We start from the raw sequence: 19,499 nt of genomic DNA, 5'->3' as shown, positions 1-19,499 counted from the left end.
TAGTAAAGTGATCAAATTACTACATTGAGTGATAAAAGACTCCTTAGTTATACAAAGGCGAAAAAATCTATGGAATTGGGAAGAAATGACTCCATATTTTGCCAAATCAGAAATGTTTGAGTCAATGTGAGGCATTTTTATAATGTGTAAACCACTATATTCAGGTTGTTCACGTTTATCGTATATATCAACCTCTAATCCTATGGTAGATTGAGAAAGTCTAAGGTCTAAGAAACCTCAAAATATATATACCTATCTTGAGAAAAAAATCATTGATTACGAGTCATTTTTAGCTTGTTGGACAATCAAAAATAAGAGAAAATAACAATCAAATCCTAGACGCGTCCCTAAATTTCAAACTTTTTTATTCAAAGAAGATGCTTTTGACCATATAGCAATGATTGTGATTTTATAGATCCAAAAAAGTATGCATTAGGACCTTGTAAGACCCACTTTTCACAAAACCTGAAGCTGTTGTTTTTGGGTGCTGTTTTGACCACCAAGAATTTAGGGTGGAGACAATTCTATAAATTTTAATCCTAGGACACGTAATTATAACTGAAAATAATTTTTAAATAAAATTTGGGTCATAAGTAAGGACATGATGAAGATAGGATATGAAAAATCATTGCATGTAGCTCGTGAAAATTCCTCAAACATGGCCACTTGGCAAGACATTTTTATATCTTAGGATAGTTTAATGTCCTATTACCAAACTGTTGTTAAGGGCCACTACAAGTTTGAACTCAAATGTGAACGTGGACCTAGATACAAGTTTATAATATGCTATACATGTAGCACGTATAAGCCTTATGTTTCATTTCTTCTATTTTTAATGTGTTCTTTATATGTGACATGCCAAATTAATGTCCAACATATAAACCCAAATGAAAGCAGAAGATGTACCTACATCACTAGAAAATGCAAATAGATGGACATAGAGCACGTATATATACTCAATAAAAAAAGGTTGATTTGTTCATCAAGTTGGAGGGGGAGAGGGAGACGGGGAGGGAACCCAAATCTAAGGGAAGGGAGGAGGAAGGTGCAGTAATGAGTAAGGAGCCCCAATTCAAGACATCATGAAAGCATGCATGAAAGAGGGGTGTTTTGAGGGGGGGAGATCTCATGCCTGATGTAACATTAGAGAAGCTTCCCTCCAAGCCTCTTATTTTTCTATACATAAGCTATTTGTTTCCTAAGAGAGTGAGTATATGCTCTACTGCCTACTAGAGAGTTCAATGCCCAATGGAGAAATGCCATCTACTTTTGGAAAGCAATGTGTACACTCCCTCTCCGCATTAGAGCAAATCAAAATTAAATGCCCCTGGCATTGAAAAGCTTAACTTCTGCAACAGCATCGGTTAATAGCACATTGTGGACCAAAAACAAATGGGTGAACTAAAGATGAGCTAAATGTACCAAGACTGCAGTTCCGAGGATGGACAAGCAATTTCACAATAACCTTGAAATTTTATGATATTCTACTCCTAAACAAGCCCTTCAAACCAGTATTTCCATTGTAAAAAGTGAACAATTCAGCTTTGAAGTAATACCTATACATGTAAATAGTACAATATAGAGCATGGGTCTTGTTACGTAGACCATAAAATGCTGCGACCCATCACACAGAATAAACATAGCATGTATGTCCCCTAGCAATCAATTGTATTTAAGACTCAAAAGATGATTATATCAGTTTTTGTCGGCAACTCGGCTAAAAATCCACAAACTAAACGACACTACTGCACTTTGAGTGAGGAGAGGGAATAAAGGGGGAAAGGAGGGAAATCGGGAAGAGGACACCTGAAGGCACGCATTGAACACGAGTATGAAAATTATGCAAGCTTCAAGCACATAAACTCAAGACCAGTACTGTATTAAACAAGCAGGCTGTACACATCTAAGGTCTGCAACTGCTAACCATTTATTCAACCCTATAAAGGGGTCTGCATAATCTGATGACAGTGATTCCACAGATAGACACAGAGAGAGAGAGAGACTATTACACAAATATATCAGGCTGAAACCGAATCTTCGCATTAACCAAAATCGGGTCAGATCCCTCTCAAATGATGGATAGGTAAAATAGGTTATGATGGAGCCCCCAAATAAGAGGCAAGCCGTAAAATGTCACTAAATACACCACCTGCAGTGACCTCGGCTCCTGCACCTGGGCCCCTAACAATCAAGGGTTGCTTCTGGTACCTTTGAGTAGTAAATGCAATTATGTTGTCACTGCCTGACAACTGTGCAAAGGCATGTGCTTTGGAGTATCTCCGTAACTCAACGCAACCTTGCTTTGCAAGCACATCAACCACCCCCACATAACGCAATACCTAAAATGTCCATACACGTCTCAGATTTTATTTCAGCATTACACTATTTGTTTAAAGATCTTTATATAAGACACTGACTTTACATACCTCATTAGCTTCTTCAGCCTCTGCCCTCTGTTTTGAAATTTCATTATCGTAGTCCTGAAGTCTATTCAAAAACTCTTGTGTAGAGTGAAGACCCTGTGCATTATCAAGCAAACTCATCATTCATGAAACCTCTCTCTCTCTCTCTCTCTCTCTCTCTCTCTCTCTCTCTCTCTGGATGTCTCCCCCCCTTTCAGTACAGCTTAGATGCTCCTGATCACCTGGTCCCATGGGATGAGATCATCCGTCTTATATGGTTGGACATACTCAAGCTCTATACATCACAGGCTTGGGGAGGGCACCAAGAGTTCCCCACCAAGACCCGGTTCTATTGTGACCATTTCTTGAGAGTTTCAAAGAATCGAGTGATCACCAGATCCCAGTACCTGAAGGATAGACGCATTTCACATGCCCTTAGTGTTGGAGATATCATAGCCAAAGAGTCTTGGTGTGATGTGTTGGTGTGTAGTACTAGGAGATCTAGTACTAGTTCATCTGTGTGAGTCATGTGTGAGTGCCTTGTGTCACTATGGGACTTATCCCATATGCACTTGGTGCAAGTGTGTGCGTGAGTAGCCTATATAAGGCTTGTACTTCACTTGTCATATGTCATACTTGATGAATGAATGAAAGCCTTCATTATGTCTTCATTTTAGGATCACTTCTTCACTCCCTAGCCTCTCTCTCATACAGGAGCAGTCTCAGGCTATCCGAGACCAGGCTGACCTTATTCACGCGCTCAGACAGGAGATCTCATAGCTCCGACAGGACGTCACTGCTATACGTACAGTCCCAAGGAGCACCCTAGTTGTGCAGGCACAGATTGCGAGTATGCAATCTGCCATCGAGGAGACGTCCGGATGGGTCGACGTAGCCAAATGGGAACCTGCAATGGTAGCCGTTTGGGCTACCCTCCTAGAGCAGTAGCAGAGAGCCAGCAAGGCTCTCAACATCAAAGTACGTGGGATTCCCCACACTGAGGCTACACCGATGGCAGATGCACAGGCCTTCGTGACCACTACCCTATGGGCGACTGAGCACAAGATTGAGAGAGCATGGCGGGTTGGGAGGGACCCCAACCGAGAGCAACCCCTTATCATACGGTTCCATGACACCCAGGCACGACTTTCGGCTTTACGTCGTAGGTCAACCTTACAAGACCAGCCAGTTATCTCCATGGATGAGGACCTCACCTCACTACAGGTTGAGGAGAGGCGTTTTCTGTTGCAGCAGCGGGATCAGGCTCGCAAGGAGGGGAAGTGAGCAGTAGTATGAGATGGACGACTCCTTATAGGCTCCCGTCGGGCACCCACCTCTCATCCCGCATAGGGAGGCCGGGTCTATGAGACCCAGACATCCGAGACCCTATCCTGTATCATCTGGAATTGTAATGGTACCTTATGATCAGAACCAGGGAACTTCTCGGAATCCTATACAGGTCACGACACAATCTTTTACACAGAAACACATCAGAGTCCAGAGCGCCCACTACCAGTAGTCAGCGGGTATACATGGGAGTCTGCCTATAGAGATGAGACGAGGAATACAGGAGGGGTACGAGGGTCAGGAGGAGTTGCAGTCCTTTACAGATCCACACTTTTGGGGGGGTCATCTCAATGGAGCAACGAGATCCACACTCCAGGTTTCTTTGGATCCGGATTCGACACATGGATAGCCGGGATCTGTTTATTGCAGTTTGCTCCTTCCCCCCCGAGACCTCTCGCTTCGCCAGAGAGATTCGAGGGGATGATGAGACATCACCATTCACTGCTCTTTATCAGTCCATTGTTGACTTCTCTAGCCGCGGGAAAGTCCTCCTAGTTGGGGACTTCAACGCGAGGACAGGCGCTCGTCAAGCACCACTCCTCGACTTCAGGGATGATTCCACTCTATTGCCAGACATTGACCTTGAGGAGGCAGGTATGCTACGAGTTTCAACTGACAGACAAGGACCACTCACATCTTATGGACAGGCCCTATTAGACCTCGGCAGGATGCATGATCTCATTATCTATGATGGTCTTGATAGATGGCCCGCTTCAGGTGGCTTCACTTGCTTTCCACATGGGAGTGGCTTCAATGTTGTGGACTACATCATGGGATCCCTTGCCTTCACATCTCGCATCACTGACTTTACCATAGCACCTCTCCCTCCAGGGGCTGATCATACATATCTTTTCTTTAGCATTTCTACCCCCGCCGCACAGCACTTTCTGTCCCGTTGAGTTCTTACTCCACATACCATGATATACGCTTTGATCACGATCACTCACCTACTTACTCTGGCCGTCTGTACATACTTCTCACATACATTGCCTTTATACCCCTATTAGAGGATCGTGCTGCCCTAGTCACTAGCTCACTACACGAGGCCGCTCTTCAAGCCTTCCCTCACACCACCCGCCCACCACCACCTCGAACCAGAGACGCTACGCAAGTACAGTCGCTTGGTACATAGGAAGAAACTTGACTTTGTGCGTCGGAACGAGGAGGAGTTACTGAACATTAGGTTCAGTAACAACTCTAAGGACTTCTGGCTGAGATTTCTAGAGGGACGGTCCCCCCCACCACTCAATGACACTCAGATATGGTCTGATTATGCACACACGCTCTATGATATCCCAAATCAGCCAGCCCCTAACCTATCACATATGCCACGCCCCACATCTTGCACCCTCTTCACTAGGGGGGGGTAAAGGATGCTGTAATGAAACTTCATAATGGCCGAGCGAAGGATCGTGAGGGACTATGCACTGAGGTCATTGCATATGGGATTAACCTCCTAGCCCCGATCTTACCCAAGCTGTTTAATGAAGCTGTTTGCTTGTGGTTTCCACGCACTTGGACCATCAACACTATCTCACCCATCCATAAGGCGGGGGATCCCATGAGCCCGGAAAACCACACGACCAGTATGATTGGACATGTCATGTCCAAGATTTATGCATCAGTACTTGATTCTGAGGTCAACAGATTTGCAGAGTGTCGAGGACTCAGAGCAGCGGGACAAGCTAGTTTCAGACGGGATCATGGGACCATGGACCATATTCTCGTGCTCAGATGTATCATCGAGGAGGCAAGAGCACAGAAGCAGAGGGTTTACTCTTGCTTTGTGGATTTCCGCAAGGCATTTGACACCGTTCCAAGAGCCCGCTTCATACGTCGCCTACAGGATTTGGGTTATGACCAGGAGATCATTTGGGCTGTCATGGCACTTTATGAGTGAGTTTCAGGCAGAGTCCGGACAGGATCTAGATGGACAGACGAGATCATGAGCACTATCGGGGTCAAACAAGAGTGCCCATTATCACCTATCTTATTTGGCCTCTACATTGATGAGCTCGAGACAGTGATGCAGGCACACGGTGGGGTAGGTTGCTCTCTCGCAAGCACGCTGATCCGGATATTGCTTTACACAGATGACGTGGCTCTCTTGTCTTCCTCAGCAGAGGGGCTTCAGAGACACCTTGATGCACTACAGTCCTTTTGTGAGTCTCATGATTTGAAGGTCAACTTGGGTAAAACCAAGGTTATGATCTTCAAGAGATCTCGAGTCGTCATGCGCGATGAGCATTTTGCATTTGATGAGTCTCCTGTTGAGGTAGTTTCATCATACACTTATCTTGGGGTCGTCTTTTCCGGACCCATCTTCACTATGAGACCCGCGATGCATGCACGCCTGAGCCGAGGATATGCTTCATTGGCTAGACTAGAGAGGCAGTGCTTCCGCTCTCACTTTCAGGATCCACGGACCAAAGGGTTGCTTTTTGACTCCTTGGTCCGCCCAGCAGGGATGTATGGCAGTCCATGCTAGAGGCCAGACTTGTCGGATACAGAGTGGGCCAGGGTGGAGCGACTACAGGTTCTCATGTTATCACGGATGATCCATGGTAAGCCATCCGTCCCTCACCAGATCATCCGGGCAGAGTTTGGGTCACCCCCATTACAGCTAGATGCTGCATTTCAGGTCATTACATATCTGTACCGAGTCAGGGAGTATGGGGATTACACATCCGGGCGTAGCAAGATACCATGGCTAGCACTGTCCTCTTCTATGGCACTTGCAGCAGGGGGAAACCAGAGGTGTTGGTATGCACGCACACAAAGATGGTTTGCAGGACTAGGGCTCCACATGGACAGACTACCCCCTTTCCAGTACAGCATGGATGCTCCCTTCTCTCCCCTACTATCACACGAGGTCAACCAGGTTATCCGTGAGGATCTACTATAGCTACACACATTCCGGACTTGGTTAGGCCCGAGTGATCTCCCAGTGAAGCTGGGCTTCTACAGAGATCACTTCTTACATATCACAACGGAGGGTTTCATTGATCCACCAGGATACACGCAGATTCAACTACACCACTCGCTGAGGATCTCTCTTGGGCAGTTCCGGGTCTCTTCTCACAGACTTCGTATCGAGAGCGGCAGAGCAAAGCGGTTACCCAGGGAGAGGCGCATATGCACACTGTGTGACATGCACGAGGTTGAGACAGAGGAGCATTTCATATTCAGATGTCCTGTTTACTATGAGATCCGAGGGCATTTCTACTGCCTCTTCAGAGATAGTTATGGGGTTTTGGCCCGTTTCCTCTCTTACCCAGACCAGCAATGTTTGGCTGGTTATATTCATGAGATGCTCAGACATCGCGATAGGATACTCTAAGCACGGAGACAGGAGCAGACTTCTCTTGCGACTGATACCTCTTAGAGCTCTATCACGAAGTTCTTTCAACCAGATCACATAGACCCCCACGAGGCAAGACCTCGACACGACCGTGACCCAGAGCCTGTGACCCGACAACTCAGATAGAGGGTTGACTCACAGATCATACTTGGGGACATCCCCTCCTTGTTTATGGTCGGAGCACGACCGATGGGGGTCACTGTGGCACTGGTTAGACGCAGAGCTACGACCAAGAGACGTACCAGGACTGCACCCTTGGGGGGGTGACAGCACTCTATTGCTGACCTCATGCCTCCACCTCCATAGCCTCATCCATCCCGATGATATCCTACTGCTGCTGATGATGGTTATGATGATGTCGACGATGATGCTGAGATTGATTGATATATACAGTCGATATATGACTATGCTACCATTTTGCATTTTTTGCATTCTGCATTGGTGTGGATGCTCGTTTAGTAGCTCCGCTACCACAGCTCATTGTACCAGGTTTTTCACAGTCTCATAGACCCATCGGTCTTCCGAAGACTTTAATAAACTTTCTTTCTTTCTTTCTTTCTCTTTGCCTCACACCATGTTTCTAACATGGTATCAGAGCAAGTTAACCCTGCCATAGCTGCCATGTCATCTTTGACCTAACGCTAACCCTAAACCCTAATTTTGTTCAAGCACTTCTTCTTGCAGCCGACTCAGCTCTGCTAATTTCTGCCTCAGATTCAGCCTCATTTCCGTCTCCTTTCAGCTGCTTTCTACCCTCTTAGAGTTCTTGCACAGTCACCATCTTTGCTGCCCTCATTTCACCTTTGTTTTGCAGCTTCTTGTGTTCATTTTGGCTCATTTAGCCTCTCCACAGCTTGATGGTTGATACACCTTCCAAAAGCCGCCTACACATGTGGATTTTCGACCCTTTTTGGAGCTATTCCATCCCGTTTTTAGGGTTTATAGGCTGTTGTAGCAGAGACAACTAACCGTGGGGCATTGACTGCACCTTTTCGTCACGTTTGGAGGCATTTTCGAGTTGTTTTGGTGCTGCTACAGCATAACCATCTACATCAGAGGTGATTTCGGTGTTTTCCTCATCTGCTCCAGCATTTCGAAACCCTAGATCACGTTGGGGCTGCATTTCCAGCCATTTTCGAGGTGTTTATGGTCTTTCAACACATCAAAGTCCATTAATTTTCAGCCTGAAGACTTGCAGCAGCACCTCGATGCACTTTAAATAGCCAACTGAGCATTTTGGAGCTGTTCTGAAGCCTCTAGCACACCTACAACAGACATTTTGCATTGTGGAGGCCTGCTCCATTTCCACGCCCACAAGTGCTCTTTCCTTGGCTCATTTCTATGTCTCGGGGCATCTATTTGCTGCTCTTTCATTCAGGTTCACTCAGTTCTACATTTCGAGGAGTATTCTTGCTGCTTTCCATTAGGGTTTGCATTTTGGAATCTCCGAGGTCATTCACCAACAGCTGGACACGTTATTTACACCTTTCTCAAGCTGCTGATTCATTTCAAAGCCTTAGACACGCTCCTTTATTGGCCGGTTATCTATTTCAGCTAGCTGCCTTTGCTACCTCATTTTGACACTGTGGAGCCTCGTCCTCGTGGTGCAGACTCGTCCGCACTACCTTCAACTAGGGATGAGCAACATGACAAAGCATTGGCGCTTATTGGTGTGAAGTTGGTCAACAAATTGCTTCATCAACTTGACCTCACTACTTCAGCTAAGGAGAACCTTGACAAGCTCAAGAATATGTATGCTACATCTACTGGACCTGAGCATGAAGCTTCAGCCTTCGTCTGCTATATTGCATGATCTATTCCTTCCTGAGAAGGTAGATGATGTTTAGTTCTATGTGTGTTTATGTTGAGTCAATAAAGGTTCTCAGCCTTGAGTTGTCCCTCTAAAATGAATGTATTTGGAGTCAATAAGAGGTACTCTGTTCTAGGTTGTCCCCCAAAAATGAATGTATTGTCTTTTACTTTGGTTTGATGGTATTGACCACCCAGTTCACAGTAAGGGGGGGTGACGTGCCCTTGCCGGTCACAAGCCGACTAAGAAGTCACTATCACACTTGATGAATGAATGAAAGCCTTCATTATGTCTTTATTTATGTTTCTACCACCCAAAATTGCCATTGGATAGATCCAGGTCTCATCCCATCAGCTGAGGATTGAGACAGGGAGAGCCACAAGTACGCCCAGAGAGAAGTGGATTTGCAGATTGTGTGCCTTGGGGGAGATAGAAACAGAGGAGCATTTTCTATGTACCTATCTGGTCTACTATGAGATCCAAGGTCACTATCATTGCCTCTTCCACAAGGTATATGGATTCAAGCCTCTCTCCCGACTAATTCACTTTCAAGACTAGGTTTGTTGGGCTTTATCTGATGGAGATGAGGCGACATAAAGAGTTAGCTCCAGCTAGGAGTTACAATTAGCTATCACGGCCAAAATGCAACAGCCAGGCTTCTCGAAAATGCCAGAAGTCACAACCTCCCTTCCTTGACTCCATTAAACAAAATCTCCTATTCTGCAATTGTTCCATACTCCACATGCGAAGACATATCAGAGGCAAAAAACGGACTCGTTACCAGACCCTAGAAACAAATTTTCCAGTTACATCAAAAGATTGCAGAAAGAAAGAAAGTTTATTAAAGTCTTTGGAAGACTGATGGGTCTATGAGACTATGAAAATCCTGATACAACAAGCTGTGGTAGTGGAGCTACTAAACGAGCGTCCATACCAATGCAAAATGCAAAAATGCAGAATGGCAGTACTAAGTCCTAAGTACAACATAGTCATGTCGATGGTCGACTATATATCAGTCTCAGCATCATCATCAATATCATCATCATCATCGGCAGCAACAAGATATCAAGATGGATGAGGCAATGGAGGCATGAAGTCGGCAATAGAGTGCTGACGGCCACTCAGAGCTTTAGTTATGTTTGGTAGCAATGGAATCATGACTACAAGATCTAAAAGGGCCCAAGAAGCAAAGGTGATAGGTGAGGTAATACAAACATGGAAGACATCTCCCCCTATCCCTCAGTCGGTTTCTCCAGTCAAAGGGTATGATTAAAGCATAAATGCAGTCAATAAAGACACATAGGTTACTGTAGACGTAGATACAAAGGTCAACAAAGAAATTAAGGAACATGAGGCAAGGTGAGATAATGCACTTCAAATCAAGATTGGGGGGGGCTACCCGATGGTTGGTACAGGAAGGAAAGACTCCTTTTCTGAGACCATTGCACAGATTAAGGCGGCACTCCCAAGTATTTACTAGATAGAAGATGACGCAGACGACGATGATGTGAAGCACATCCATCAAGCTGGGACCCATGCTGTGCTTACTCTCAGCACACGGGCTGCAAGACTTAACATCCTTTGCCAGTCCAATAAACAGAAAGTGATAAAAGTATGGGTAACGGAAGAGCTCACTAGAGTACAACAGAGTCAAAAGGCATTTAGTTGGCCAAGTTCCAAGCAGCCAGACACGCCGGCACATGAGCATATATCGAGAGGGTGTGGCCCGCATCAAGGAGTTCAAATCAAAACCAGAAGACCCTCATTCTTAAATTAACGTATGACAATCTATTGGCTTGCTTTTTCAGACGACGACGTAGATACCTTATATATCCAGGAGGATCTCTTACAGCTACACACATTCAAGACCTGAGAATGCCGGAACAACATTCCTTGGAGTTCCAATCCCGGTCAACGTTCCCAGCATTTTGAGTTGCCCTTCTAGACTGGGACAGCATTCCACCCTCTCCTGGAGGTGGAATGGAATTCCCTGGTAGCTATGGTAAAATGCACATCAAAGCTATTGCAAAGGATGGGTCAGTTAGAGTTGAAATTGCAGCTCATTCATAGTGATGTGCGTGGTCCTACGAGGACACCATCTTCTAGAATATCTTATTGATGATTACTCCAGATTTGCTTGGGTATACCCACTGAAAGGAAGTCTGAATTATTTAAGTGTTTTCAGCATTTTGTCGCAATGACAAAAAAAGAATCAGATTGCAAGAAGAAGACTCTCCATACAGATAGAGAGGTAGAATATTTGTCTGATGCATTCAAAGCATACTTGGCAGAGAAGAGGATAAAGCATCAGTGTACACGCATGAATGGTGTTGCTGAAAGGAAGAATAGAACCTCAAGATGTATGGTGTGAAAGGACAAAAACATCTGCCTCACATGTTTTGGCTGAGGCCATTATGTGTGCAGCACAGATTTTAAATAGGTGCCCTACAAAGCCTCCAAAGACCATCACTCCATTTGAGGCTTGGTATGATAGAAAGCCTAAGGTTAATCATCTCAAGACTTTTTGCTAAACTTGCTTATATTCATGTGCCTTCACAGATGAGAGGCAAAATAGATGACAATGCTGTCAAATGCATATTTGTCAGTTACAGCCGTGGCAGTAAGGGATACTGTCTCTTTGATCCATGCAAGCAGAGAATCTTTGACAGTACAGATGTTGATTTGCATAGAAATCACCTCAGCCACTTGCTGAATTCAGTAGACAGATAACAAGATGCGCACAGGATATGTTTGAAGGTCTACTCCATTGGGCACAGAGGTCCATGAAGACCAGCCACTTGCAATGCCTACTGGACAGAATGTTGAGGCAGAAAATCAATCTTAAAATTAAGCCCATTAAAGACCATGAATTGGAGGAAGCAGTACAGGAAAAGAGATCAACCGTGGGATAAGCTAGAACAATTCCACGTGGGATTTACACATACATATCCACACACCCACACATATTTGTGTATTGTTTTACAAAAAGGGCTTCATACGGAGTTTCTGTTAGCACTCTAAAGGTGAAGGGCAAACTCAGCTGTGATGACAAAGGCTAGCACTAAAGAAGAAGACTAATCAAAAAGTAATCCACATCCTCGTCATTCAAGCTACAACTGCTTATGTAGACTATACAATTTCATTTGAGTCTCCCAAACGAACATTTCTAAGAAAAATGTGAAAGAAACTGGGCAATGGCACCACTTAAGATAGAAAGCATTTATCGCAATATCAGCAACATGGACCAAAACTTCACAAGGTGAAATTTGCATGTCCGCTCATATGACAGGAACATATATCTACATGAATTTAGGAACATGCCCAAACTCATCTGCTAAAAACGGGGGACACAGTACAGTTTCAATCTCAAGAAGTCACAAGGATGAAAACCATAAACTCCATCCCTATGACATCCCCATCGCCCACATCATCAACGCACAAACTTCTCAAAAAAGACCTTTTCAAGAAACACGAACAAGCTCTTGGTTTGACTCAGAGGGAGGGCATTCCCATTAAAGGGGAATGATGGAATGTAATGCTCAATCTTTCTTCAAACCCCAAAATCACATCATAACGGAAGGCCCACTTAATGATGTTGATCTTGGAAGTAGATCTTGAAAGAAGGTGTGGAGGAGCAATCTCAAAATCATGTACAAATGTAAATATGTACTACACCTTGGAAACTGCTAAAATAGCACTAGGGTAGCCCTAACCCTAAACTTAAATGGTCGTGGGAACGTGTTATCTATTCATTTATTTCAACTAGTACTACTATACAATTAGTCACTTTGTGTGTGCGCTCTGAGCTGTGCCCTCTCTCCTCCTCCACTCTCTCCTCTCCTCCCTCCTACACATCAAGCATTCGGTTACATGTTGTTGACTATTGCTCCACATTAATACAACGATGGTTGCTTACCTGAAGAGGTTCGGGAACCAAATTTAGCACTGGAATACTATCCAATTCCAGCTTTAAGCCGGCTTCTCTTGCAAGAATAATAACCTGTATTGTACGCCAAAGAAAATTGTTGATGCATCAATAACATAAGAATAAGAACCAAAAAAGTCTACCAAGAGGCAGCCATATGTGCACCTTCCGAGCGACATCCATGCCAGAGAGGTCATCTCGAGGGTCAGGTTCTGTGTAGCCAGCAGCCTTTGCCTCCAACACGATCTGACTGAAAGGCTTATCTCCAGTAAAGTTGTTGAAAATATAGCTTAGCGTTCCACTGCAAGGTGAATAGACTTTCAATACATTTTCATTATCTACCGATGCACGTTAGTCCATTTGGCCACAAGAAACGGCAACACCAAAATATATCAATGCATGAACAAAGAAACCCCGCAAGACCCTACTAGGATGGAAACAAAAGGGAGATCAAATAGCAGATAAACATGTACGTTAATAACTGAAGAAGAACAAGGCAAAGCACACACTTAATATGCCCATTTCAATAATGCAGAAAATTCAAAACTTTAAAGTCAATATCTTGCAATGACATACAATAATGAATAGATGAGGTTTATTCTTATTCAATGCATAATAAACATAAATATCATGCTTGACATCTTCACTTCATTAAAAATCATGTAATATCACAAAATTTGAAAACATCACCAAGAGTACATGCTATAGTTATTTTCCCACTTCAAATTCTTTATTTTGAGGGGGGAGTAAAAAGGGGTTGTCTCATTTAATTCATCTAAAGAATATATTTACAACAATCGAGCTCATAATCACTATGCTATTATAAACAGCCAAGACATTGGATGTCATCACATGTTCTGTTAGAAATATGGAGTGTTAAACCATGTGTAGGTTCTAAGGTTGGTGGCACGTGATTTTGCCATGTGGCAAACTCCCATGCAAGCCTCCAATGTGGTGGTGAAGAGGCTTCATGAAGGATGACTCTTGGAGAAGAATTCGGCTCACGTTCCTGCTACGGACGAAAAGTTCATCATCTCTCCATGAGAGTCAGGCTCACTACCTTTTGGCTAGGTCCTAGAGGTGGTCGACTACTCGTCAGTGATGGAGTATGATTGGTTGGCAAAGGCGGTTCAAGGTCTCTCTATAAGTTTCCTTCCTCATGGCATCATGTGGATGGTGAAGCCATCTATTTGCTCGTGTGGCGTGTGTCGCCCTACTTTTGTTGTTAGCTGTGTGTGTCAAAGCAGCTCTTGTGGCCTAGGTGGTGACCTCGGTTCTTTCACAATCTAGTAGACAATGTTCGTGTGTTGTCAACTGTTTTGGTCGAGTGCAAGCTCATAAGCTTGGTATAGTCTTGTACGCTGCAACAAGCCTGGTCGAGCTAAGCAGCAAGTAGTGTGATCTTTTCAGTTGTTTTTGGAATATAGAGTCGCCATCTTGGTTTTCTATCACTATTGTTATCATTTTTATGTGAGGATCTTTATTCTGTGTGTACGCTCACCAAACGTGTGATCTCAAATCACCAACATTTGGTATCAGAGCAGTCGGTGAGGGTCTGTTGTAGGCCATCTCCTGGTGGTTCTAGTGATGCCCTATAGGCCATGGTATGTGCCTTGTAGGCATAAATATAGGCACTTGGACCATATCAGCTCTTCGTGGTTAGTTCCAGGCCTTTCATTGCTGGAAATTACTTCGAACACTTGGCACCTACCAGTCGCGACTTGTCTAGAGGCTGTTCTAGGGGTGCCTTGCAGCTCTAGACTCAGTTCGAGGCTGATTTGAGGCATTTCCAGCCCTGCTGCTACAGCCCTTTATCCAGCTCCATTACACTCACAGGTGGCCCTCTCAACTGTGCGACTAACTTGGGATCCATTTCCCACCAGATTTCAGCTTCAACCTTCAGTGGCACTAGAAGTTTTACTGTCAAACCCTAATTTCCAACAGAAAATTTAAGGCTTTTGACATCTGGAACTTCTACCTGTCAATACAATACTTTGAACAAGGTTGACAACTGAAAATCCTTTCAAAATTTGAAGTTTTCAGTTAATTTCAGGTTCAGGACTGTCACATTGTGCCACATCATCACTCAGGTCAACAAAATTTGGGGCTTTTGTGTTGAGAGCTCAATTTCAACTGGTGTTTGGGACACTAACTCATATTTTTGCAGTTACAAGTCTTCAGGCTATACATTGGGTCAGATTATCATACATTGGGTCACATTTGCAAAAATTTCAGCAAAATTTGGGGCTTTTCTGCATTTGCCCTCTTTTTGGCCTATTTGCCCTCATTAAATTTGGGGCTTTTGCCAGATTTGCTGCTTTTGCACTGAACATTGCCTGCCACAGTCACATTTGGGTCAGATCTGCATTTGCCCTTTGATTTGGGTCGGATATTTGCAGATATTTGCTGTCATTTTTGGACAGTCAGCTCTTTGCAGTGATAGCCTTGAGGCTTTTGGGTTTTCAGGTCTTTCACAGGGTATCACATTTGCTATGGCTCGGAACAATCAAGATCTATTTGGCCTTCTTCGTGAAGATGATAAGTTGGATGGCACCAACTATCCGATGTGGTCTTATCTCATGAAACATATTCTTGTTGCAAAGCATTTGTGGAATATTGTTTCTAGGGTTGATCTGAGGCCAGCCAATGCTACACAAGTTGCCTCTACTACTGGTCCCTCTGCACGGAATACTCCTCCTGATGCCTCATCCTCTAGCACTCCTGCTGCTGCTCTTCCGACTCAGGAACAGTCAAGATGGGATGCAAGAGATGCAAATGCACATTCATGTATTGCTTTATCATGCAAGAGAATCATTATTCCACACATCCGGTCTTGCAGGACAGCAAAGGATGCTTGGGATAAATTGGCTTCTCTCTATCAGATTCGCAATGAAGCATGTGTTGCATATTTGAGAAGGCAATCACAGAAGTCAGTATGAATGAAGGTGACTCTATGGATGCATACCTGACAAACGTCAAGGACCTCATAAAACAACTTGCCAACATTGATGAGGTGGTGCCAAATTCACAGCTTGTCAGTACCACATTGAATGGATTGCCAGATACATATCAAGGGTTTGCTACAACCCTTCGATTAGTGGCCATGGGTAATCCAGACCACAATTCTTTTGATCAGCTAGTTACTTTGCTTTTGCAGGAAGAGCAAAGTCGAGCAAATAGACAAGCCATTATTCCTGATCATGCATTTGCTTCACAGCAGACATGAAGAGGCAAGGCTTCCAAGCCTATGGGCAAGCCAAAATCTGCACATAGCAGCTGCAATTCCTCCCATGCATCTAAAATTACAGCAGATAAGCCAAAGAAGAAAAGATGCAACTATTGTCGCAAGCCTGGACAAGACATTTCAGAATGCAAGAAGCGCATTGCTTCGGAGAAAAAGAAAGCAGGATTGACAGTTAATGCCTCACATGCTATTGTATCCCATGAGCCATCAGATGCTTCACATGCACATGCTCTTCAGGATGAGCTGCAATTCCTCCCATCAATCTAAAAATACAGCGGATAAGTCAAAAAAGAAAAGATGCAACTATTGTAGCAAGCTTGGACATGAAATTTCAGAATGCAGGAAGCGCATTGCTTCGGAGAAAAAGAAAGCAAGATTGACAGTTAATGCCTCATATGCTATTGTATCCCATGAGTCATCAGATGCTTCACATGCACATGCTCTTCAGGATGATTGGGCATGGGCTGTCCATTGCTCATTTGATCCCTCCAAAGCTGATGCACTCTTTACTGCTAATGATGCTCAGTCCTGGTACTTTGATAGCGGTGCTTCCAAGCATGTCACATCTTGCACACAGTTGTTTCACAATTTAGCTGATGCACCTCGAGGGGGGACTATCACATGTGCTAATAATGCTTCATATGCTATAAAAGGAATTGGAGATGTGCAGCTCACATCTATTTCAAGTCATCCTATCACTTTGACTAATGTTCTCTTTGTGCCTGGAATTGAAGTCAACCTGATCTCAATTTCACCAATTGCTACTTCAAGTTTCAGAGTGATTTTTAATGGCTACAGATGCCTAGTTTATGATCTTCGTGATGACAATGCCATAGTTCTCAATGGCACTTTACAAAAAGGGCTTTATCACCTTGATCATCATTCAGCTGCACTTTCTATTGAAGCATTGGCTATTTCAGATTCACAGCTTGCTGAAACTCATCCTTGGCATGAGAGAATGGGTCATCTCAATTATAAAGCTCTTGCAAAGCTACATTCACAGTAGATGGCAAATGATGTACCTCAAACTCACACAGTTTCCAAACATGTGTGTGAGGGTTGTCTTTTGGGTAAGATGCATCGGTTTCCTTTTAAAAAGAATTGTCCAAAACTCTCACAAAAGAAATTGCAGCTAGTGCACAGTGATGTCTGTGGCCCAATGAGGACAAATGCCATTGGAGGGTACAAATATTTCATGCCTCTCATTGATGATTTCACAAGATATTGCTAGGTATATCCTTTAAAAGCCAAATCTGAAGTTTTCTCATGCTTTTAGAGGTGGCTGAATATGGTTGAGAATGAATCAAGATGCAAGCTTGTCACCGTCAACACACATAGGGAGGGAGAGTATATGTCAAAGGAGTTTGATGCATTTCTGTCTTCACAGGGCATTATTCACTCATGCACTACTCCTTACACTCCTCAGCAGAATCCTGTTTCTGAAAGGAAAAACAGCCTACAGGTCCACAATGGAGATGACAAGATGCATGCTTAAGGCCAAGTCTTTGCCCAATTAATTTTGGCTTGATGCAGTGATGTGTGCCAACTATGTGCTGAATAGATCACCTACACGGGCATTGAAGACTGTTACACCTTACGAAGCATGGAAAGGCAGGAAGCCTTCACTTTCACACATGAGAGTTTTTGGGTCTCTTGCATATGTTCATGTACCATCTCAGCTGAGACATAAGCTTGATGACAAGGCAATCAAATGCATATTTATTGGTTACAGCCAGGAGAGCAGAGGGTATCGGTTATATCAACCAAATACTGGGAAGATTATTGTCAGTGGAGATGTAATCTTTGCTGAACATTCAGCTTCTCCTCTTGTGGACTGCAAAGCTAAGCCAGATGTTGACATGTTTGATGCCTTTGAATCTTGGTTACCTCTTGATTTGCAGGTTTCTCTTCCAGCACAAAATGATCCCACTATTCATGATGCAGTCATTGATGAAGGAGCTGTCAATATACAGCAAAGGCAAGTTCCCAGATGGCTTCTTGATACATTGAGGACAGCAAACAAGATCAGCCTTTTGCGGCCCAGACAAGATCAGGGAATAGACAGATGCATGGTCACTTTCTTGAGTTTGCACTCCTTGCTACAGCTTGCAATGAAGAGCCCTTGTGCCATAAAGATGCTTTGGACAGCAAAGAGTGGATGGATGCAATGAGAGCTTGTTAGAAAAGAGAGTGTGAGAGCAAGAGAGCTGAACGTAGTGCTTGCAATAGAAGAAGTGAGTAATACAAGAAGTGGGATAGGTTTTGTCTAAGTGACAAAACCTTATCCTTCACTAACCTTAGTTAGTGAACTAACTGTGGTTAGGAGGAAAAACCTCTAAATGAGGGAAAAGTGCCCCTAACCTACTTATTACATTACATTGGTCACTGCTAAATTATAATAATAATTCTAACACCCCCCTGCAGTGCCAATGTCATGTACAAGGAAATGATCAATCACCAAAAGAAGATAAATTCAAGGCACTGCGAAATGCCTCAAACTTTTCATGTGGAAGTGATTTGGTGAAGATATCTGCAACATTGTCATGTGTTGACACATAGATCATACCAATCTCTCCTACATGCAACTTCTCTCTGACATAGTGATAGTGAACCTCAATGTGCTTCGTGCGAGCATGAAACACAGGATTCTTTGCCACTGCTATAGCACTCTGACTATCAGTGAGAATCGGAGAAGGACCCTCCAATGAAAGATGAAGATCAGCAAACCCTCCGACCCTGCAATGAAAGATGAAGATAACTTCTCTCTGACATAGTGATAGTGAACCTTAATGTGCTTCGTGCGAGCATGAAACACAGGATTCTTTGCCACTACTATAGCACTCTGACTATCAGTGAGAATCAGAGAAGGACCCTCCAATGAAAGATGAAGATCAGCAAACCCTCTGACCCTCCAATGAAAGATGAAGATCAGCAAACAAACGACACAGCCAAACACATTCAACTGTCATTGTGAAAGCTGCCCCGTACTCAGCTTCACATGAGAAGGTAGCCGCTGTAGATTGTTTCTTGCTCAACCAAGAAATGCAAGCATGTCCTAGAAAGAAACAATTCCCACTGGTGGACTGTCTAGTATCATAGTCTCCAGTCACCCCCCTTGGGAAACATCAAGCCAAAAGACTTTGTACCTTGCAAGTAACGGAAGATGTGTTTTACAGCCTGCCAATGCATAATCTTTGGGCTGTTGCATATACATGCTCACCTGAGAAATTGAAAACTAAATATCAGGTCCTGTATTGCAGAGATAAATGAGGCATCCAACAAAGAGTATCTGCATAAGCTGATTCAACTGAATGAGCTCCCCCCATGTGCCTTACTACTGCCAGGTTGGGGTGGGCATCTCTCCCTCACAACAGTTTGCTTCGGTATTGGAGAGCATCAGAAGAAAGCTC

The 19,499-nt window shown here is 43.9% G+C and overlaps 1 protein-coding gene across 2 annotated transcripts in view; it reads right to left on the bottom strand.

Moving 5' to 3' along the window:
- Positions 1 to 1,670: 1,670 nt before the first annotated feature.
- The window catches only part of LOC147880141 (bifunctional aspartokinase/homoserine dehydrogenase 1, chloroplastic-like), a 72,347-nt gene continuing 54,518 nt past the window's right edge, over positions 1,671 to 19,499 (bottom strand). Inside the window, exons 15-19 of one of the 2 annotated variants that reach the window (XR_015540633.1) lie at positions 13,011 to 13,146; positions 12,837 to 12,920; positions 2,427 to 2,519; positions 2,010 to 2,339; positions 1,671 to 1,806 (exon numbers count right to left, since the gene is read on the bottom strand). Coding sequence is in view for 1 of the 2 variants with exons in the window: in XM_087371495.1 (XP_087227621.1) it covers positions 2,094 to 2,339; positions 2,427 to 2,519; positions 12,837 to 12,920; positions 13,011 to 13,146 (559 nt within the window). In the remaining variant the exon portion in view is untranslated. Of the gene's footprint in view, positions 1,807 to 1,858; positions 2,340 to 2,426; positions 2,520 to 12,836; positions 12,921 to 13,010; positions 13,147 to 19,499 lie in introns of those variants that run through there. The other variant, XM_087371495.1, reaches the window with a different exon arrangement.

Source organism: Dipteris shenzhenensis, chromosome 33 (genome assembly GCF_047967505.1).
Source record: "Dipteris shenzhenensis isolate YYH24624 ecotype China chromosome 33, Dip_SZ_1.0, whole genome shotgun sequence".
NCBI classification, from domain to species: Eukaryota; Viridiplantae; Streptophyta; class Polypodiopsida; order Gleicheniales; family Dipteridaceae; genus Dipteris; species Dipteris shenzhenensis.
Note: the sequence above shows the minus strand (reverse complement) of the source record. Positions and strands in the feature narration are given on the sequence as shown.